At 34.7% G+C, this 23,982-nt stretch overlaps 1 protein-coding gene across 1 annotated transcript in view; it reads left to right on the forward strand.

Moving 5' to 3' along the window:
• Nucleotides 1-960: 960 nt before the first annotated feature.
• The window catches only part of NCAPG2 (non-SMC condensin II complex subunit G2), a 101,914-nt gene continuing 78,892 nt past the window's right edge, over nucleotides 961-23,982 (forward strand). The window contains 9 exon segments of the mRNA XM_020990346.2: nucleotides 961-1,297; nucleotides 2,830-2,944; nucleotides 9,208-9,396; nucleotides 9,691-9,805; nucleotides 12,185-12,339; nucleotides 13,963-14,097; nucleotides 18,149-18,243; nucleotides 20,279-20,348; nucleotides 22,929-23,015. Of these exon segments, the coding sequence (XP_020846005.1) occupies nucleotides 2,867-2,944; nucleotides 9,208-9,396; nucleotides 9,691-9,805; nucleotides 12,185-12,339; nucleotides 13,963-14,097; nucleotides 18,149-18,243; nucleotides 20,279-20,348; nucleotides 22,929-23,015 (924 nt within the window). The 5' untranslated portion in view covers nucleotides 961-1,297; nucleotides 2,830-2,866.

Genomic DNA, 23,982 nt, shown 5'->3' on the forward strand with positions numbered 1-23,982 from the left:
TAAAAATTAAAAAAAAAATTTCTATCTCTCAGTGAGAAAGCTCATTCTATTTTCCACCACTGTATTGATATAAGCAAATATATTCACTTTATTCTTGTTTAAATCACAGTACTGCAATAAATTCAACATGGAACCAAATTTAAATCTAAGTATGTGTGATTATGTTATATTTCAAGTTGTGACATTTCAGTAAAATGTTGTTTATATTCAACAAAATTAACTTCATAGTCTTATAGATAATATTAAGCATACAAGAACTTGCTGGATTATTTTTTTAATGGCTTTTAGAGTGCCCTACATAGATATTCGTAATATTTTACAATTTTATATTTAGTTTTCATACTTACAGTATAACTTTTTTATAATTACATATTTTAAATTTTAGTTTGGAGCCTACTTGAGCAAAAGTTATTGTAGTTATTGTATTTAAATCAATCTAAAAGAATGTTGATTAACCTATTAAATTATTCTAGGAGTTCACAACACAAAAGGAGTTTGAACAGAACACGTTGGAAACCACTGCTCTAAATTAGAGTTGTTGTTATTCCTCTTCTCTTTCTCCATTTTTTAAAAAAGTTTTTTGGCATAAGCCTGTGTTTTCATCAAGTGGGGAACTCCGAGAGTGGTTATTCCCTTCATCAGTACAGAAAAGTAACCTCTGTCACTAAAAGACTTGCCCATAATCATACTGCTAATAAACGTGTCAGAAGCAGGATCTGAACTCGGGTTTTCCAGTTTCTAAGCTCGGTCCTTTAGTCACCATTGCCTCTCCCTGTCTCCATCCTGTTTTGGACCAGACGGAGCCAAGGTGGTCAGGGAAACACCGCAACCCGTCTCACGAGCAGGAAAGAATTCATAGGTAGGCCAACACGTTCACCGGAAACCGGAAAAAGAGTACCCCAAAGCGCGCGACGCCCAGCAGAGTCTCACATCCCGCGAGAAGCTCGTGACAGCTGAGGGGCCGGGGCCGCTTTTCGCTCCGTCCTGGTTACCGTAACTACAAAACATCCCCTCCAAAACACCCTCTGGCAAACGCTGATGGGGGCGGGGCTTTATTTCGGTTCACCCGGGCACACCCCCCACTAGGAAGGGTAGCTCGGTGTCGCGAGAACAGAGTTTCCCCCGCCCACTCCACTCTCGAAAGCGAGGCTACGGTGGCGCGGCGGCGGCGGCGTCCGCACTGGCGGGTTTGTTTGAATTTTTCTCCCGCCAGCCGGAGTCCGGGCGTTGGGCGAGACGAGGCGAGGCCAAGTGGAGAACCGCGGAGGCAGCGGCCGGGGCGGCCCGAGAGGAAAAGGTCAGGGGAGGCGACGTAGAACCTTTGGGGGGGGCGGGTGAGGGGTCGTGGCGGGGGCCGCGTCCTCAGTCACCACGGGTAGCCCTGCCCCGCCGTCGTCCTGTGCCGTGACTCCCTCCCTGGGACCTCTTTAAACGCGGGAAGCGGGAAGCCTTCTTCATCCTGGGCTATTCGTGTCCCACAGCTCTGCCCCGGCACCTGACAGCCGGCGGGCATCCTTCCTGCCCTCCCCTGGTCCGCCGTGGAACCCGAGGCCTTCTCGGAAAGAGCGTTGTAACTTAGGGCATCGTAATTTGTTGTTACAACTCTTCCTATCTCATCCTGGCTTGGTGATTTTGTGTTGGACCAGACAGAGCCGAGGCGGTCAGGGCATCCTAATTTCTCCCTTCACTCCCTTTCTCGGGGAGCCTCCCTCTCTGAAAAGCTCCCGGTTTGACTACTTCTCACTCTTTGCCCTCGTTGAAATCCTTGATTAGGCTCCCACATCATAGCTGGGGCTTTGTCATATTACTGATGAAACCGGGTGCTCAACCCTTTTGCTCCTCATCCTCATGTCAGTCACCGGGGACTTTGTGCTTCGTAATCGGTAGTGTTCTTTTTGTGAAGACCATTGGATACAGGATCATAGGAGTGATGGACATCTTCAGATAATAATGCAGGCTAACAGACCAAAAGTGCTCTAGGACTTTCAGAGAAGACGGACATCACCACAATTCAACCAGTTCTTCTCCAAACTTAAGCTTGTTATCATAGACATTTCTGGGACTATTCTTTTGCTGATTTGGTGTTTACAGTTTAGGTGCTGCTTTGCACTTCCAAAAATGTCTCATTCTGCATCCTGCCTTCCAGGAGGTGGAGATAGATAACATGCTTCATCTTTGATCCTTTGGAGTCAAGTGGATCATTGTATTAATTAAGAGTCTTTAAGTCTTTAAAAGTTGCTTGTCTTTGCAGTGTTGTTGTTCTTATATGAGTTTTTCACCAGGAGCCATTTTGATGTGAGAGGTAACTAATTTGATTAAAGACCATTATTAGATAAAGATTGGATAGTATATACTATGGTTGTGTTCTGTTTTGGTTTTTTCCCTTTTGTAGTTCTATATGAGAAATTCTGTAATTACCATCTATTTAATATTGCTGTTCTGATCTTCCCTTCCCTTTTTTCTAATGCCTTGGTTTCTCAGCAAAATTACTTTTATTGCTGCTGGGTACAAAAATGTATTTGTCCACAGTACAGTGGCTTCCTTCTAACCTTACTGCTGTCATTGTTGTCTGTGATCTGTGGTAAGGAAAGTCCCTAGCAATCAGTCTATAATGTACATACTGATATAGGGGAAAAAAAATACTTAAGTGTCATCCCAGTCTTCAGGAATGGTAACGAAAAGTTATTTTTCCTTTATTCAGATGTCCTTTCCCTTTTGAGATGATATGTTTTAAAGACATTTATGCTTTCCCCCCCAGTATTAGACTATAAATTTCATGTAAATCTTTTCACGTGCAAATTGAAATGTAACTATTGTGTTTGCCTCTAGAGTCACAAAATAAATAACATATGAAAAATATTTCATCATGGAAAAACGCAAGACATTTTTACAAGCTGTGTCTAAGGAATTTGTTGAAGACTTTTTGCAATTTGTTCAACTTGATGTGAGTACTATGCGTTCTGTATTTTTACTGATTTTCAGTACAAATATCATAAATTACTTTTGGTAGAAATTGACTCTCATCCTTCTGATGGTTGAGGACCTGAAACCCATCTATAATTTTTGTTCAGATGCCTGAGATCTCTTAAATCAATTAATTAATGAATGAAAAAGCATTTATTCATAACCTAATGTACTAAACAGGAGAGAAGCACATGAAAAAGTGAGACAGTAGCTGTTTTCAAGAAACTGACATTTTAATGATAGTATACAACACATATAGGTAAGTGGAGGCCAGGGAAGAGATCATAGAATCAGAGATTTAGAGCTGGAAAGGACCTTACTGGCCATTGAATCCAACACCTTCATTTTATAAATAAGGAAACTAAGGCATGGAAAGATGAAAGAATTTACCAAAGGTCACACAGCTACTAAATGTCAGAGGCAAAATTTGAACTTGGGTCTTCTTGACCCTAAATTCAGTATATTATGATGTCTCTAGGTACTAGGGAGGGCAAGAATATGTATGGGGCATTGCTTTAAATTGACATTTTAAGCTTATTCATGGTTAATCTGTGGAGGACTTATAAAAATATTCTTTGCCCAGTTGCCCATCCCTATATAAGAACTGCCTGTCTTTTTCTGCATCTTTCTTTTAAATTCCCCATCACAGATCTCAAATATATTTAAAAAGAAGAAAAAAGCCTTAGTAATTTTTCATGAACTTAAAAAAATAAGTTTACTTTATAAATAAAAAGCTGAAACATTCATTTATAGCTAAAAACCTTCAACAGCTTATCAGTTGCTCAGTTTCCCCTTTCATGCTCTTTATCTGTTCACCCCTATAAATTCACACTTGGTTCATCAGGTGTGGAGTTATCTGCCATACTGGAGGTTTCCATGAGCTAGGTTTTCAAACTGTCAAAGACAACCTGGATCCCAAGTTAAAACAAAACAAACCCAGGGCCTTGTAGCAACTAAAGTTAGCTATGATTAAAAAGTGTAAATTCAGATGATTGCTAGACCTTTATGCCTATAAACAGACAAAAGTTATGGGAGGGAAACTGAAATCTGTGTTTAAATATCTGAAGGGCTTTCAGGTTCAAGAGGGCTTAGACTTGTTCAGTTTGAGCTCAGAAGACAGAATTAGGAGCAGTGAGTAGAATTTTCTGAGAGGCAGTTTTAGGTTGGATGTGAGGGAAAACTTCTTAACAGAGTTCTCCACCAGTGGAATGGCTTGTGTTAGGCAGTAGTTGGTCCTTCCTCATTGGAGTTTTCTAATCATAGATTGATTGAGCACTACTTGTTAGACCTATAACAATGGGAATTCTTTTTAAAGTATGGGTTGGATGGGCTGGATTATGAGGTCACTTCCCACTCTTGAAATTCTTTGATCGTGTAAGGAACAGCTTTATGCTGGTTACTTCTGCAGTTTTAGAGAGTGGTTTGGAGATTTTGATTTTGATCTTGAGGTCATAAGATTATTAATTTAGTACTTAAAGGGACCTTAGAAGTTATCTAGTACAACTTATTCATTTTATAGATGAGGAAAAAGTTGAGAAAAGGGAAAAGTGACTTGCTCAAGTCATGCCAGTAGTCAAATAGTAAATGTCAAATCTGCACTTCTAAATGTTTTTTTTGTCAAAATAAAATTTTGTTGATGTCTTTTGTTTTCACATTGCCTGAATTTTTCCCAGTGTCACTTCTCTCTTCTCTTTCCCAGTCATCTTTTATAACAAAGACTTTTTTAAAAGCAAAAAAAGGAGAGGGAGGTACAAATAAGCAAAATTAATCAATACATCAAAAAATTGACAGTACACGTGTGGATTCCTCTCCTCTACAAAGGAGTGGAGTACTTTCTTTTATCTCTTCTTTGAGGCCTAGCCACTCATTTATTTACTTATTTACCCATTTATTTATTTATTCTGCTTGTGCCATTTATTTATTTATTTTGCTTAAATTTAAATTTTGCAACCTTCATTTGTTTTGTTTTCTTTTCATTTCCATTGTTGTAGTCATTTTTTATGTTTTTTTTGGCTCTGATTACTCCACTTTGTGTTAGTTTTTCTAAGTCGTGCCATACTTCTATATATTCATCATATTTGTATGTCTTATATCACAGTAATATTTCATTACGTTCATATACCACAATTTGTTTAGTGATTTCCAGTCCGTGGATATTTACTTTGTTTACACTCATTTGCTATGACAAAAAATGCACTACTATGAGTAATTTGGTGTATATGGAGCTTTTCTTTTTATCAGTGACCCTGGGGGGTATATTCCTAAGCAGTGGAATCTCTATGTCAGAGGGTATAAACCTTTTATCCACTTTATTTGCCTAATTTCAAATTGGCAAAGCTGGATTTATAATTAGATCTTTTGACTCCATATCTAATGCTCTTTAAACTAGTCTACTCTGGATGAGTTTTTGTTTGTTGAATCCCACATATATTGCTTTATAATCAACATGTCATGTCTTGTAATTTCCAATGCTTTCAATTCAATTTAATATATAACTACTGTGTGCCAGAAATTGACTCAGTTTTCTATATATTTGAGAAATGAGGCCTTAATCAGAGAAACCTGTTGGGGCAGCTAGGTGGCACACTGGATAGAGCACCAACCCTGGATTCAGGAGGACCTGAGTTCAAATGCGGCCTCAGACACATAACACGTACTAGCTGTGCGACCCTGGGCAAGTCACTTAACCCCATTGCCTAACCAAAAACAAACAAACAAAAAAAATCAGAGAAACTTGTTGTAAAAAAAGTTCCCCCAGTTTCCTGCTTTCCTTATAATATTGGCTTCATTGGTTTTGTTGGTGCAGAAAATTTAATGTAATTGGAAATAATCCTATTTACTTCCTGTAATGCTCTCTATATCTCTTGTTTGGTTGTAAACTCTTTGGTTATCCATAAATCTGACAGGTATGGTATTCCATGCTCTCCTGATTTGTTTATGGTATCTCCCTTTATGTCTAAATCATGTACCCATTTTGAACTTATTTTGGTATATGGTGTAAGATGTTGGGCTATACTTAGTTTCTGTCAAATTGCTTTCCAGTTTTCCCAGCAGTTTTTGTCAGATAATGAGTTTTTATTCCAAAAGCTTAGATTGGGTTTATCAAATACTGAATTACTACTAATACCTTTACTACTGTGTATTGTGTACCAATTTATTTCACTGGTCCACCACTCTATTTCTTAGCCAGTAACAGATTATTTTGATGATTACTGCTTTCTAATATATTTAGAGATTCAATATGGCAGAAGGTATAGGATACCTTCCTTCCCCTTTTTTTTTCCATTGATTCCCTCAATTTTCTTGACCTTTTGTTCTTCCAAGTGAATTTTGTTGTATTTTCTAGCTGTATAATATAATTTTTTGGTAGCTTGATCGGTATGACACTGAATAAGTAAATTAATTTAGGTAGGTGTCATTTTTGTTATGTTGACTCAACCTACCCATGAGCAAATAATATCTTCCATTTGTTCAGATCTGAATTTATTATCGTGGAAATGTTTTGTAATTGGGTTTGTCTTGGCAGGTAGACTCCCATATATTTTCTATTGTCTATAGTTACTTTAAAAGGAATTTCTCTTTCCATCTCTTGCTGCTAGATTTTGTTGGTAATATATAGAAATACTAATAATTTATATGGGTTTATTTTGTATCCTGCAATTTTCTGAAGTTGATAATTATTTCAACTTTTGTTGTTTTCTCTAGGATCCTAAGTATGCCATCATCATCTGCAGAGTGATAGTTTTGTTTCCTCATTGCCTGTTCAAATTCCTTCAATTTCTTTTTCTTCTCCCATTGCTGTAACTAGCATTTATAGTATGATATTGGATAATAGTGGTGACAGTGAGCATCCTTGCTTCACTCCTGATCTTATTGGAAAAACTTCTAGCTTATCTCCATTACAGATAAAGCTTGCTGATAGTTTTAGACAGATAATATTTATCAGTTTAAGGAGAGCTCTGTTTATTCCTATGCTTTCTAGTGTTTTTAATAAGAATGAGTATTGTATTTTGTCAAAAGATTTTTCTGCGTGTATTGAGGTAATCATGAGTTTTGTTAGTTTTGCTATTGATATGGTCAGTTATGTTGATAGTTTTCTTAATATTGAACTAGTCTTGCGTTCCTGGTATAAATCCTACCTGGTCATAGTGTATTATCTTTGTGATGTGTTGCTGTTATCTCCTTGCTAGTGTTTCAATATTTATTAGAGAAATTATTCTATAATTTTCTTTTTCTGTTTTTGCTCTTCCTGGTTTATGTGTCAGCACCATATTTGAGTAGTAAAAGGCATTTGGAAGGACTCCTTCTTTGCCTATTTTTCCAAATAGTTTATATGTTATTGGAATTAATGGTTCTTTAAATATTTGGTAGGATTCACTTATGAATCCACCTGGTCCTGGGGATTTTTTTCTTAGGGAGCTCATTGATGGATTGTTCAGTTTCTTTTTTTAAGATAGGGTTAAGTATTATATTTACTCTTCTTTTAATCTGGGCAATTTATGTTATTGTAAATATTCATCCATTTCACTTAGATTGTTAGATTTGTTAGCATATAATTGGGTATAATAGTTCCTAATAATTGCTTTAATTTCATTTTTGTTGGAGGTGAGTTTACTCTTTTCATTTTTGATACTGGAATTTGGTTTTCCTCTTATTTTTAAATTAAATTAACCAATGAGTTATCTATTGGTTTTATTTTTTTCATAAATCCAGCTCCTGGTTTTATTTATTAGTTCATTGGTTGTCTTTCAATTTTATTAATCTGTCCTTTGATTTTTCAGGATTTCCAATTTAGTGTTTAATTGGAGATTTTTAATTTGTTCCTTTTCTTTTTTTAGTTGCATGTTCAATTCCTTAATATGTTCTTTGTCTATTTTATTGATCTAAGCAGTTACAGATACAAATTTTCCCCTAACTACTGCTTTGGCTGCATTCCATAAATTTTGGTTCGTCATCTCATTGTTGTCATTAATGTAATTATTAAAGCGTGATTATTTAATGTAGTTATTGTTTCTATGATTTGTTCTTTTACCCAGTTATTCTTTGGGATTAAATTATTTAGTTTCCAATGAATTTTTGATCTGTGGTTCCATGGCTCTTTATTGTTCATTTCTTTAGTTATTTCTGGGTCATTTTAATCACTGAAACCTTTTGGTATCCACAGTAATTTTAAAATAAATGCTATACATAAGTAATTTTAGTAATATTTGAAAACTTGACTGATTATTTGGGTTTGCAAAGACTTCATTTCTATTATCTTCTCTGATCCTTATAGAAACCTTTTGAGGTAGGTGCTATGATTGCTCCAGTTTTACAGATAAGGAAACTGATGCTTTGGGAGACTGACTTGCCCAGGCTCACATAGTGCCAGAGATGGGATTCAAATCCAGATTATCCTTACGATTACAGTTTATCAACTATGACTCATTGATTCTCCCTCCCAAAGCACAAGTATTGCATGTAGTTTCTGTGAACTACTGATACTCACTTAAATCAGATTTTTTTATTGGACTTTTCTTTGATTTCACTGGTACAGGCTACTCCCCATAAGGAAGCTTTCCTCTACCAATGCAGATTGCTACTTTGCAATTTATGGCCTTCGAGATGTCTGGGGCACTGGCTGGTTTAGTGACTCTACCCAGATCCACAGTAAGTGTGGGTCATAGGCAGGTCTTCTTGAGTCTGATGATGAATTATCTAATTAAAATTAAAGAAGGGGAAGAGGAAGGAAATACTACTATGTGTTGGATACTGTATTTAGGTTCAAAAGTAACTCATTTGATTCTCACAATAACCTGGGAAGTAAATTATTATCTCCATTTTACATTTGAGGAAATTAAAGTAGGCAGATTGAGTGACTAGCCCAGGGTCACATAGCTAATGGGTATTTGAATCAGGATTTAAATTCAGGTCTTCCTGACTCTCGACTTAGTTTTCTATTCACTATACCACCTAGCTGCCTCATCGGTGGTCCAAATAAAAATTTTTTGAGCCATGCTATTAGAATTATTCAGTTATAATACAATAGAATAAATTTTTGCTTACAAATTTTACACCCCACTGCTACTTAATTATCTTTTATCTTTTCCCCCATGGAGAGTGTTTTTTGAAAGCTGCAACCAAGTGTATATTGGTTTTTTTGGTTACATGTATTAAAGATAAACAAAACTTATAATCAAAAATTATAGGAAGGAAAAGTGCTGCTTTCCTTTTTAAAAAAATCTAATTCTGATAACTTTACAGAAAGATGTCTTTGACCCTTTCAACTTAAATGAGTTATTAGAGGAGTTACCAAGGAAACAGAAGGAAGAATTATGGGAAAGGCTGAAGAACTTATTAACAGATGTGCTGCTAGAGACCCCCGTGGATGAGTGGCAAAGGCATGAAATGGAATGTGAAGACCATATGGAAATAGAAAATGGCCCAAACATGGTAGTATATACCTGAATGACTTTTAACAACTGAACTAAAGTACCTATGAAGTATACAGACCTAAAAATCTGGAGTCTTAAAGATTGAATGTGTGTTCCTTATGATAATGAGCTAAAATATATTTAAATCAATTTGTATTTCAGATTATTTCAGCATTAAAAATACATTCTGAATTTATTAAAATAATTTTGTTTTTGAAGCATAGTCCAATATTCAAAAATTTAGTAATGCTTTAATTCCTTGAAAAGTTGGGGATAATTTTGTGATTTTAATGTTGCTGTTTTTTATTTACAGAAACAAACCTTTAAAATCATCTATGCAATTACGTATGTGATTATTATTTCATTATCTGTAGTAAATGAAAATGAAAACTACAAAGCTCTTCTAGAGTGTGCAATCATATTAAATGGTAAGTTTTTTTTTTATAATATCACATTTTTGAAAGAATGTCAAGTCCTTTACTAAGCCTTGAAAGAGAAGAGTTTGCTTTAGAACCAGTGAAATGTTTTTTATTTAAATTTATTTGATTTAGAATCTAACTTGTTGGATTCTTGTTAGGAGGCAGTGCTTTTTCATATACAAAAATAATCTAAGATTTTTCTTTATTATGGGTCCATATTGAATGAATTTAGTTTATTCTTGAAACAGTGGTATTGGTTTATGGAATTTGTATGAGAAAATATCTTAGTGTCTGAAAAATAATGGCCAGTGGCAGCCTTTACAATTTTATTGTTTTACTTATTTGATAAACGAATAAGTTTGGTAAGGGCAAAAGTTCATGAATTTAATCAAGAAATAGAAACAATGTTTTTTTTTCCCTTGATGTATTTTTTGGTAGTAGATATCAAGGAATAAACAATGAAATGTGTCTTGATACTACTAAAGTTTATCCAGAAAACCTTAGTAAATGATAACAATATAGAGAAAAGACTGGTTGAAATTAGTGACATTTCCCAGTATAAAGCATTTAAAGAAATGTTAGGTTCAAGTAATTGTAGTAGACCTACATAAAAACTAATTGTTAAATAAGTGTATCAAATAGACATGCAACACTGTTAGGAGACAGTATGATACAGAGCAAAATGTACTGTCATTGGAGTCTTGGCTTTGCCACTGCCTGGTTGTGTTACCTTTTGCTAAATCACTTAGACTCAAGGAGGCTCAGTTTTCTTATATGGAACATGTTGTATTATATAATCTTTAAAGTCTCTTCTAAATCTAAAATTTTGTGATCTGAGGTTTATTTTAATGACAAAGTAACACTCATTTATAGTTAATAGCATCACTTGCTTAGAAATAATTTACTACACTGCTTAAACTTTTTTATTTTAAGTGGCTTTAGCATGCGGCTAGGTGCCACAGTGGATACAGGGCCCAGCCTAGAGTCAGTCAGAAAGACTCATCTTGTTGAGTTTAAATCTGACCTCAGACACTTAGCTTTGTGGCCCTGGGCAAGTTACTTAACCTTTTTGTCTCATTTCCTTATCTTTAAAATGAACTAGAGAAGGAAATGGCAAATTGCTCCAGTATCTTTGCCAAGAAAAACACAGATGGGATTACTAAGTTTTGAACATGATTGAACAAAGTGCAGACTACATTGCTGTTTAGCAGACCCTTCAAATACAAAGGGAAATTTCACATGAGAGTAGGTTATGAGATAGAGGCTATACTTGGCGGTTTTATTGATCTAGGACCTACTGAAGAAGGAAACTCCCTCTACCAATGCAGATCTGCACCTTCTCTGCCACTTGTAGTGTGTGGTCTGAGAGGTTGAGACCCCTCAAAGGCTGGAATACAGGACAGGGTCTTCTGGAATGAATTCACAGACTCAAATTAAGTCAATTGGCAAGATTTATTGTTGTGCTTGTCAGCGAGCAAGGGTTCTTAAGGAACCTTTGAAAGACTGTTTATATGGAAAAGGGCATGGGAAAGAAGTGCCAGGGATACTAATTAGGTAATCTAAAGATCCAGGTGTCTTTGGGAGCTACGAATGGAAAAGTAGAGAGAGTTGTCAGAGGCATAGATCTTGGGAACCTGGCGGGAGGAAGATTCCTTGGGCCAAGCACCTCTCTCTGTCCTGATGAGACAATGCATTCTGCAACAAGAGAAAATTTTCTCACAAGACAGGAGCCTACTAAGAAATTGGGAGGCTTCCAGAGACATCATGTTAGGGCTGGGGCCTGAGCAGCCCATCACTCTCTCACCCAGCTTTGTCGAACTGTACCAGGGAGAGAGATAAGTGTCTTGCTGGGGCCTGTTGTCCTTGGGCTGGGGCAAAACTGCCAGGGATAATGTTTCTGAGGCTAGGGGGAAACATGGTCTTGGAATTGGGGTCCCAGTAAAAGCACTCAAGCACCTCATCATTAGTATTAGGAAGCTGCATAAAACCTTGAGAATTTAAGTGGCTTGCTGGGGTTACACAGCCATTGGGTGTTGGTACCAGGACTTCAACCTGGTTGGGTCTGAGGTGACCTCTATACCAGGGATGGGGAGCCTGTGGCGTCGAGGCCACGTGTGGCCCTCTAGGTCTTTGGGTTGCGGCCTTTTGACTGAATCCAAATTTTACAAAACAAATCATTTTATTAAGGGGATTTGTTCTGTGAAGTTTGGGTTCAGTCAAAGAGCTGCATTTGAGGACCTAGAGGGCCACCCATGGCCTTGAGGCCACAGATTCTCCACCCCTGCTACTATGCCACATTTCAGTGTACACTAAACTGTTGCAAACTTAATGTGTTTGAGTTAATGACGTTCTACTGTATTTAAAGTTGCTTTCTTATTTTTACTTTAGGTATTATACGTGCCCTGCCTGAATCTGAAAGAAATCTACAGAATTCCATACATCAGCTGTGTGTGACTTGGTGGGAAAAAGGCCTAGAAGCCAAAGAAGAAATGGGGAAAACTGCTTTTATAATGCTGTTAAAAAAGAGTCTTAATACTAAAACAGTATGTTGAAATTGACTATACATTTTCACCATTATTTGTTATTTTATTGTGTTTGAGAACTAGATAAGCTATTGGCCTTCTTATACCTTAGTCTTTAAAATCCATTTTATTGCTTTTGGGGTAACAAAATTATGCTAATTATTCCAGGTTGTTACAAAATGCTTGTTATGGGTATTCTTAATCTTTTGTGTGTCATGGACCCTTTTGGCATTCTGGTGAAGTCTATGGATTCCTTCTCAGCATCATGTTTTTGAATGCATAAGATAAACTGTATTAAAAGGAAACCAATTATATTGAAATACAGTTATCAAAACAAAAAAAAAACCAGAATCCGTGGAACCTAGGTTAAAAAGTGCGTTTTTACCACTTTGCCTACTGCTTTTTTTTCCCCTACTGGTTTTTTTTTAATCCTTTCCCCTTTTGGTAGCTTTCTTTGTTTCTCTCAAATCTTGAGCCTTTCTCTTTTTCATTTGAGTGACTTTATGCTTCTTCTTGGCTTTTATTTCCTTTGTTATTCAACCTTTCAACAACTTGTTTAGCCTTCTTTGTTTTTGTTATATTGTTCTCAAGCTACAAATGATTCTCTGCTAGTTTCTTGGAGGTTTCATATCTATTGCTTCTTGACTAGAACATCGTAATTCTTTGCTAATTTTGGATATGGGATTAAGTTGTCCTATAGAACATTCTTATGTTGAAATTAAAGTTTGATTGGGCTTTTGTCTAGGTATATAAAATTTTATAATATAAACTAACAATGTTTATTATAAAGTTACACATTATATATATATGTATAATGAATAAAACACTTTGTTTCTATAGAACAATGTTCCTATGTTGAAGTATGACTGGGTTCTTTTGTATATTTATATAAATAAGTGTACATTTATTTATATAAATATATAAAACATATTATATGTATGATTAATTCAGCATATTACTTTCAAAGCTGTCCTCCTAATGTTATTACCATTTGAACTTCCTTTTTTTCTGTGAATTCCAAAAAAAAATCTTCATTGACCTTTTTTTTTCATCTTTTTTTATGAGGTAGCATTATGATCTCTAGCACTCTTCCCTTTCTTCTTTCACAATAAAAAAGAAAAACAGTATTTGAACAAATTAGCATAATCAAGTAAAACAAATCTATGCATTGTTATATCCTAAAATATATGTCTCATTTACCACTTTGAATCTCTAATCTCTCTGTCACATAGTGGCAAAGTGGGCAACAAGCATTTATTAAGTGCTTACTATATACCTGGAATATAGTGATAAGCACTATGGGATACAAACACAAGCAAATAGAAAGATAGTACTATGTTTAATCATTGGTCCTTCAGAATTGTGGTTGTTTATTGCATTCATCAGAGTTCGTAAACTTTTAAAATTATTTTTCCCTACAGTGTTGCTGTTACCATATTAATTGTTCTCCTGGTTCTATAACTTCCCTATATATAAATTTATGTTTATTGCCATTTATTTTTACATTTATAATAAGTATAGTATTTATAATAACAAATACATTTATTGTTATTTGTTGTCTAAATCTCCTTTTATCTATTATTTCTCAAGTATATCTAAAATGTTATAGAAATTAATTTTAATATTTTATTTTCATTTTGCTAGGGTGCAGACATTTCTCGACTTTGGAATATTCATCAGGCCTTACTTTGCTTTGATTATGATTTGGAGGAAAGTAATGAAATTAAAGATATGTTGCTACAATGCTTCATGAATATTAATTGTATCAAGACAGAAAAGGTAAATAGGGTTTTCATTTTGAGTCCATTTGCTATATATTTGTACATTTCTTCTCCACAGGATTATCAGTATTAACCCTTTTCAGTTCCTTTCCTATCCAAAGATAGTTTTGCTTGATAGAGAAAACAATAGTAAGATCTACAGATGCAATGGTAATGAATAGAGCTTTGAATTTGGTATCATAGGATCTAAGCTCAAATCCTCTCTCTGGTGCTTACTGTCTAACCTATGTGACCTCGGGCAAGTCATTTAAAATATCTGGATCTTAGTTTCCCTTATATATAAAAGAGGGAGTTGAATTAGATGACTTCTAAGAGGCACAATGAGGTGGCTCAGAGTATAGAGCATGGTGTCAGAAACAACTGAGTTCAAGGCTAGTCTCAGACACTTAATAGCTGTGTGGCCCTAGGCAAGTAACTTACCTTTTCCTCAGTTGCCTCAATTGTAAAGTAGGGATTATAATAATACATACCTCCCAGAGTGTTTTGAAGATTAAGTTCAATAATATTTGTAAAACACTTAGCACAGTGTTTGGCACTGTAGCTGCTTAATAAATGCTTATTTCCTTCTTTCTCTAAGGTCTCTCCCACTGCTAAATATCTGATCTTCTGGTCCTTATGGAGATAAGAATTAAACATAAAACAACTAGGGAGTACTTATGGGTCATAAGTTTTCAAGAAACAAGTGTACTGGGCCTTAAAAGTATATTGTTTAAATTGGCATAGAGAAAGCAGAAAGGATTAAATTATACCAGCCAGAGTATACAGGCAGAAATTGTTAGTGTGGGGAAAGAGAAAAACAAAACAAAGACTAAATTAGTTAAATTGAATAGGAAAGGTGGATTCAATTCTAGAGAATATTGAATAGCAAGCTGAAGAAGTTTTATAATTGGTTAGATAGACTTGTAAGTAGAGAAATTTCTTAGCACGTTCCTACATGTACTAGGCACTAAAACATTTTTGTTGGTAATTTTGTTGTTGTTGAGTTGTTTTTGTTTTGTCTTACTCCTTGTGACCCCATTTGGGGTTTTCTTGGCAAAGATACTGGAATATTTTGCCATTTCCTTCTCTTGCTCATTTTACAGATGAGTAACTGAAGCAAACAAGGTTAAGGGACTTGCCCAGGGTCATACAGCTAAGTGTTCAAGACTAGATTTGAACTCAGGAAGATGAGTCTTCTTGACTTCAGGCCTGGCACTTTATCCACTGTGTCACCTACCTGCTTCATGTTGGTGATTACAACAGTGATATTTTGAAAGATATGTACAGTAAGTTAAAGAACACGCGCAGAAGGAGGATAGAAGAAGAGGAGGTATCAAAAGATACAAAGATAAAGTTTAAGACCTTTCCAAGTATCTGAGTCTAGAGCAAAGAGAAGGAAACTGGCTCTGTTTACTGATTTGAAATGTTATAACAGACTTCTCAGGCTTCTCGAATTATCTTACCTTCATTTCATGGAATCCTCATATTCAATAAATCTATAAAGGCGAGAGCAAAATAATGCTTCCTTCTAAGCAATAAAACATACTCTATAGCTAATGTGTAATTATATGTTATGAGTCATATATAAAAGTCTTTATTTCACAAGAATTCTTAATTCAACAACAAATATTTATTTAGCATGTATTAAATGCCAAGGACTGTTATAAGATGAGCAAAGGTCTCAGATCTTGAGGAATTTGGGAGTGTGACAGAAAATATAACATGTATAATTATCTCAACTTGGAATAAGTAAATTAAAAAGTATAAACTGTAGGAATGGGGACTGGCTATGTTTGTATTCTTTTCCTTTCAGAATTTTTAAAGAAAAGTTCTCAAAATCTTTTTAATGGATTTATAGTTTGATTTTTCACATTCTGACCTTTGACTTTTGAATTTTTTTATTTGAAAACCAAAAAAGAATAATTCTACATGTAAAGTAGAACAAAAAATGGTTTATATGTGAAAACTTGCATGTATGTTATACACAGCTTACTTTTTATTATATAGTAAATTCAATCAATCGGTAAACATCTATTAAGTGTCTACGTTGTGACAGGCACTGTGCTATGTGCCAGGGATAAGAAAGGAAGCTTAAGGTAGTCCCTGACCTCAAGGAGGTTACAGTCTAATGGGGGAGACAGTATGCAGACTAATCTATACAAACCAAGACATATATAAGATAAACAGGAAATAATTAACAGAGGTAAGGTACTAGAATTAAGAGGGTTTGTTTGGACTTCCTGTTAAATAAGGGATTTTAGTTGGTACTTGAAGCCAAGGAAGTTAGTAGCCAGAGTTGAGGAGGGAGAGCGTTCCAAGCTGAGGGAGAGCCAGAGAAAATTCCCAGAGCTGATGGAGAAGGAGTGTCTTGTTCCTGGAACAGATGGGAGGTCATTGTCACTGATTGAAGAGAATGTTACAGGAAATAAGGTGTAAGGTATTAGGGGGCTGGATTATGAAAGACTTTGAATGCCATATAGAACATGTTATATTTGATCCTGTAGTGAAGGGAAGCCACTTGAATTTCTTGAGTAGGGTAAGGAGGAGATATGATCAGACCTGCCCTTTAGGAAAATCTGTTTGGTGTCTGATTGGAGGATAGACTGGAGTGAGGAGAGACTTGAGGCAGGCAGACCCTGCAGCCTATTGCAATAGTCTAGTTGTGAGGTGATGAGAGCCAGTACTAGAGTAGAGGCAATATCAGAGGAGAGAACGAGGCATACTTAAGAGATGGTGCCAAGGTAAAAGGAACAGGCTTTGGCAACAGCTTGGATATGAGGAGTTGTTAGATAATAAGGCCTCGGTTCAGCATGCTACTTTCAAAGCTGTCCTGCTAGTCTGTGTTTCCTTCTGTACTTTGTTCTTTTCTGTGTATTTTTTAAAATTAAATTTTATTTTTTAATGAATATAGATTTCTCACACAGCCTCCTACCATTGAGCATCAAGAAGAAAACCCTTTGTCCAATTACAGTTTTCATTTTCCTTTTTTGTCAGTTTTACTAGTCTGACAGGTATGAGATGGAATCTCATTTTTAATTGACCTTTCTCTTAGTATTAGGGATCTGGAACTCTTTTACTGTTAGTGATTTAAAATACCTTTTCACTACTATTAGTGATTTGGAGGACTTTTTTCCAGCTGTTAGTGATTTGGAGCACTTTTTAATTTAGCTAGTGGTAAAACTGCTTGTTCATATCTTTTCAACATTTGTTTATTTGGGATGGTTTTTGTCACATATTTGAATCAGTCCTTAAATATGTCTTGGATGTCATACTTGTGTCACAGGCACTTGCTGCTAAGATTTTTTTCCTTGCCAGGATTTTTAGAGACGTTTGAATAGTACTTGTCCAATTATTTTTACATAAGTATGGGTTTCAGAATTCAGTGGCAGAATAAGAATTAAGTTTGTGGCTCAAATTGAAAGGCAGTATAATATAGTGGATATGGTGCTAGACAGAGTAGAAAGTATCTTATCTGATCATGAGCAAGACTTTCAATCATTGAGCCTGAGTTTCCTCATCTACACAATGGAAATAATAATAGCTGTGATAACCACTTCACATGGCTGTGAAGCTTAAATGAGATAATATACACAAAGATTTTTATATACCTTACCCATATACTATGAATTCCGTGTCATAATAAGTGATATAGTTATAAGTCTTTGAAGTACTGCGACGTAGTAATGGTATCAGAGGTTGTATTTGTATCTTTAACTCTTCATGTTGTGAACTCTGACTTTAGTTAGTTAGTTGCTATGGAAAGGGATTTGAATGGGGATTGCACATTGACAACCAAGTACAGAAGATGTTAAGATTCTACATTTTGCTTTTTCTCGTCTATTCCCTTCCTTTCCTCCTTCCCCGTGGAACTCTGGTTCATGTCATGGAAACACTAGGGTTTTGTAGAATGTGGTCTGTAGGAAATGCTATATTAAGCTTTATAATGATAATACTTTCTACATGTTGGCTGTGATATCAGAGAATCAAGGATTTGCTCTTTCTTTTGTATCATTGGAATTGTTTTATCCAGTTACTATTTTTATATCACATCTTGCTTTTTTCCTTTACAGGGAAGAAGATTTCTCAGCTTTCTATTCAGCTGGAATGTAAACTTCATTAAAATGATCCATGTGATCATTAAAAAACAATTGCAAGATTTACAAAAGTATGTATTACAGGTAGTTAATATTAATGCAGTTATAGCCTTAGCTTTTTAAAGGTACAAACTGAACTTGCTTTCAAAATAGCCTTGAAAATTAACTCCCACAGTTTTTACTTAGATCATTAGAAATTAGTGACTAATTTTTCCTTATTAATCATTAGAATTGCTCTTTAAATTGTTTGGTAGAAGAAAATTCTCTAGGCTATGTTTTAAACACAAACCTGACAGAAAAAATTATATTAATTATATGACCTAATTATAAGCCTCTTTTGCTTAGAGAGAGGTTCAGAAATGAGCAGTTTTTCAGTAGCTTTGAAAATCTCTTTGATAGCTGTCCTTAACCCATTTTGGCTTATAGATCTTTTTGGCAGTTTAGTGAAGTCTGCAGATCCCTTCTTAGAATAATATTTTTAAATAATTGAAGGAAATGGATAGAGATGAATTTGTTTTACCCATCCAAGTTCATAGATTCCCTCAAATCTATCCTGGGACAATGGAATGGAGTCAATTAAGAAAACTCTTGCTTTAACAGAAACCATTTGGAGTTTTAATTGATAACATTCTCAAAGAAATGACAAAATTCCTCAGTAATTTTAAGCAAGGATTCATGGTTTATATAATAGTCTGAGAATCATGGTACCTGAAAATTGGATCATTCAGTTGTATTAATCAAGAAACCTTGTTGTTGCCCGCTTACCTCCCTTATCTTCAGATAGCACAGAATTCCTCTCTGAACTTTAACACAGTTTCTTCAGAGGAAGGAAGGAACTAGGCATTTATTTAGTGCTTACTCTATGTCAGTTACTGTGCTAGGAACTTTACAAATATTATCACTTTTTTTTTCCCGCACAGCAAACTTCAGAAATAGATGCTATTGTCATCCCCATTTTACATTTGAGAAAACTGAGGCAGACAGAGGTTAAGTACTTGCCTAGTGTCACTTAGCTGGTAAGTGTTGATGGGTGGATTTGAATTCAAGTCTTCCTGATTCTACACCCAGTCCTCTATCCACTGTGCCTTCTAACCATGGCAGCTAAGTCACTTAAGTTCTATCTGCCTCAATTTCCTGAACTGTAAAATGGGGATAATAATATCTACCTGACAGGGTTGTTGTGAGGATAAAATGTCATAATATTTGTAAAGTGCTTAGCACAGTACCTGGTACATAGTAGGTGCTATATAAATGCTAATTTTTATTATTGTTGTCGTAGTTATTATTAGCTGCCTCAAAGTGTGACTAAGCCTATGGCAAGAGGAAAAAGTGATTTATTTAGGGTATGATGTTGGTCAAAATTGATAGTGAAAGAATTTCTCATCTTGGTGGGATCAGGGATATTGTCTTGATTTGTATTGTTTAGCCTGAAAAAGAAAGGAGGAGGACATGGTACTTAAGTATTACTTCTGTAGTGTGAACTCCATCTATAGCTGAAGCACTTTGTCAATTAAATTTCAAATTTGATCATAGTATATAAAAATGTCAGATTTTCTGTATTTTAGATTAAAGTTTATATGATGTTCTTTGTAATATAAAACGTTCAAATATTATGGGGCTTTTTGTATTTAAATATTCAATAAATGTCATTCGCTGAATAATTGAGGGAATTAGTAGAATGGATCATCTGAAGTGTGTATCTTTTCCAAAAACTTTTTTTGGAATATGCTTTTGTACTTGCATTTGAATCCATTTATTGTCCTAGGAGTATTTAAAAATTTTTAGAAAATAATGAAGGCATAGTGAAGATGTGATTTGGAAAGACTGGGAAAACAACTTCTCAGTGTTGTGTTCCTTCTCGGGACTTTTCACTATTTGATATTTAATATTACTGTTTAATATTTTTTCATGGACAAAATACTAGCCTTAATTACTGTGCTAGCCCTCAAATTGCGGACAATAGCTGAACATATATATATATATGTCTATATATATGTATGTATGTATGTATATATATGTATATATGTATATGTATGTATATGTATGTATATATAGTACTTAAGCATTGACTCAATTTTATGAATTTTTTTTTTATAATTCGTACAGATCTCTGATGGTTTATGTTGCTGAAATTTATTTCAGAGCTTGGAAGAAGGCTTCAGGGAAAATGTTGGAGGTATTTGCTTTTAATTTGACAGAACAACTACACTAGACATTCACATGTTTAATTGGTCAGTAGGGAAGGGATAATTTGAACTTTTGGGCTGCCCTCCTATTTCTCTTCCTCTTCCTTTCTCCTCCTTATTTCTCCTCAAAAAAGAAAAGAAAAAAGAAACAGTCCATTAGCTGTAGAATTTTAGAAAACAGGGTGTGATATTTTCTTGTAATAAAGATTAACTACTTGCATACATCCCTCTTGATTATTTGGTCAGATATCTATAAGTCACTACATGGTACTCTTACTCATTTAGCTAACACAAGACTTGTGGTTTCTCTTATTAAATGCACATTTTCCAGAATTCTGAGAACCATTAAAAAATTCTCTTTGAATCTTCATTAAAACCACTTAAGACCTGTTTTTGAAATTAATTAATGACTGACTTATATTAAAAACAGATCCTTGGCATTCTCACCATAGCACAAGAAAAAAGCTTCCTACTTGGGATCATAGTAGATCTCTTACTAACTCAAAAATGGCCTTACTCTAGTGCCTTTTGATCCCAAGACATTTTTTTCCTCTTGGGGAGAATGGTGGCATGAACTGAAAATGTTGTTTTAACCCTCAGGCACCTAGGTAGCACAGTGAATGTAGCAGTTGGTCTGACTTCAGGAAGACCTCAGTTCAGTTATGGCCTCCTTTACTTACTAACATGTCACTGAAGTTATATCTGCCTCAGTTTCCTCAATTGTAAAGTGGAGATAATAACACCAACCTCCCAGAGTTGTTGTGATGACCCAGTGAGATATTTGTAAAAGCACTTAGTGCTTTATGCTTGGTACAGAGTAGGTGCTGTATAATGCTTATTCCCTTCCCTTTTTTCTTTTTTCAGCCTTTGATGTTTTAGACTTTAACTCTCTTCCCATTTCTGAGTTTGTATTATATAAGGGCTCTCTTCTTTTTAAAAAATTATTTTAAAATTTATTATTATTTTACTTAAAATGGTAGGGCTAATTATAAGTTAATATCGAATTCCTCTTGGCAAAATTTTTGGACCAAGGTTCTTCTTAATTTAATGAACATTAAAAAAAAATAACTAACCAGTATAGTTTGTTTTTAAAAATCATTTTCATATAGAAGGATTCAGAATTACATTAAATTTTGTCTTTCCATCACGCATTTCTAAATTTGCTTTCTCTCTTTATTTTCTTGATCATCTGACTCTTGCTTCAGTATTACAAAGATTTTCCTACAAGTGAGGAAGAGCTTCGGTTAGCAGGTTATCACCTATATGGTGCTACAGGAATACATCTTATATGCTATTTCTCTTTTTGAAATATCAAAAGAAATTGTTTCAATTTTCTTAGACTGCACAGTAAATTTATTTTGTAATCTATTAGTATGCTCCTTCCAAGATATGCTGATGTGAAGCTTTAACATTTATATCAGTGGTAGCTTTTGCATTGTAGTTTAGATATACTGTAAAATAGCCTTTGAGAGGAAATACTTAATTTTTATTCCTGAAAAGCTTAAAAAGAAAATGAATTCTTAGTGTTGGTTCAAGTATATCTGTAGCTGTTAGTAGCCTGCAGTTTGTGTTCTCAAGTCCAAGTTCTTAGTAATGCTCTTATTTCAGGAAAGTATTTTTAAAATGGGGAAGCTAGATGTCACAGTGCTTAGAACTAGTAAAACTCAGCTTTATGAGCTTAAATCTGGACTCAGACACTTAATAGCTCTGTGACCCTAAGCAAGTAACTTAACCCTGTTTGCATCTGTAAAATGAAGTGGAGAAGGAAATGGCAAACCTGTGCAGTATCTTTGCCAAGAAAACTCCAAAATAGGGTCATGAGGGATCAGACACCAATGCCTCGACAACAGTACTTTTAAAAGATAGTTGTAAAAGTTGATCAGTTGCAAGATTGTAAATTCTAGGACCTTAGTAAGTAGTTAACCCCATTCAGGCACCATTGGGACAGAGACTTCGAGTTGCTCAAAGTGGGGTGGGCAACTCTCTGACACCTAGTTGCTTTTGCAGGCTACAGTCGACTCAAGGCAGTCGGGTTATTGCCACACCTTGTGTTCTGTTTTGTAGCAGATTTGGGCATCTCCTTCAGTCAGAGATTTGTGTGTTAATCTTAGAGTAGATTGATTCTGGCTTACTGACTTGCTCTTCTTTAAGAATTTCACAAGGTTAGGGATGAGTGTATCTTTCAAGCCTTTTACACTAACTATATCTATTGCCATTAGTCTGGTATGGATTCAAATTAGCTTTTGTAAATATAGATGCATGGTGGTTGATCCTCCTATTTGCCATGAAGTTAAATTGTCTTCAGAAAATAAGAATTATTTTTGAGTGTTACCTCTGCCCTAAAGGAATTCAGAGCATATATTGAGTTAAAAGTTTAAAAGTTAAGTCTATCTGTTTTCAAACTTAACCTGTTTCTAAAATTTTAAACATAATCTGTGTAATCTTAAACATGTTTTTTTCAACTGAGTGAAAGATGAAAAAATTAGACTTTTTATACTGCTTAGTATACTTTATATTGTCTCTGAAATTTTCTGTTAATGCAATTCTTTTTACTACATTTTTTATTTCAGGTAATTGAAGATGGTTGTATTCAGGATTTCATGCATCATGGAATTCATCTTCCGAGGAGTTCTCCAGTGCATTCCAAAGTACGAGAGGTAAATAGAACCTGTTATAATAATGTTTACAAGCTACATTTTGATACAGAACATATTTATTTTTCAATTTCCTTATGATTTTTTATATTCAAATTTAATTAACTTTCCATGATTTTGAAAATTTAAAAAAAACTTAATGTTATTGATCTTCCTTACAATCAAATGGTAATTTAGTTAAGGGAATCTTTTTTTTTTTATAGTTATCAATTTCGCTACTGTTTCCCGTATTCCTGTATACATTGGATGGAAGATTCCATTTCCTGTTGATGATATGAAGTGCAAAATGTGCTTTGAATAGACTCTAATGTTATTATGAAACATGTTTATGAATGGTTAGAATTATCATCTGCTTACTATCATGCTTTCTTAGACCTGTCTTAGTTAAACTTTTTAAAAGTTCTTTTTTGTTACGTACTTAATATTTTAAATAGATTTGAACAGTCATGTAGACCAAAGAGGGAATCAAATCCTGAATAAAGACCTAAAGTCTGCATCTGGAGTTTAGAATTTGAGAAGAATCTCCAGGGTGTTATAAATTTGTTTCCTTATTTTTTATGTTAAGATCATTTTCATTGTTTATCCGTACTATGGTAATTCTAATCCACAAACTGTAGGATCTGCACAGATTTTCTGGCAATTTTACCTCATTCCCAGGCACTTAGTTAATATATTTTTCCCATTTTAAATTTCAAATTTAGAATATATACACAAATGTTACCATTTTCTTTGTGTCTGGATATTTTTACTTATTTAAAGCACTATTATTTATCATTTTTGTGAATGGCATCTTATTGATAATAAAGAATTTAGCAGAAAGTAATTGAAAATCTGGCCCATTGTTATGCTTGGACCTATTAAAGCAGATACTATCTACCAGAAACCCAGTCCATTGGGCTTACTGTCTTAATTTTGTTTTTTTGGCAGTCATGAATTGACAAAATAGGTTGGTAGACACTGCTAATTTTCA

This window comes from Phascolarctos cinereus, unplaced genomic scaffold (genome assembly GCF_003287225.1).
Source record: "Phascolarctos cinereus isolate Bilbo 61053 unplaced genomic scaffold, phaCin_HiC Scaffold_1;HRSCAF=81, whole genome shotgun sequence".
In the NCBI taxonomy this organism is placed as follows: Eukaryota; Metazoa; Chordata; class Mammalia; order Diprotodontia; family Phascolarctidae; genus Phascolarctos; species Phascolarctos cinereus.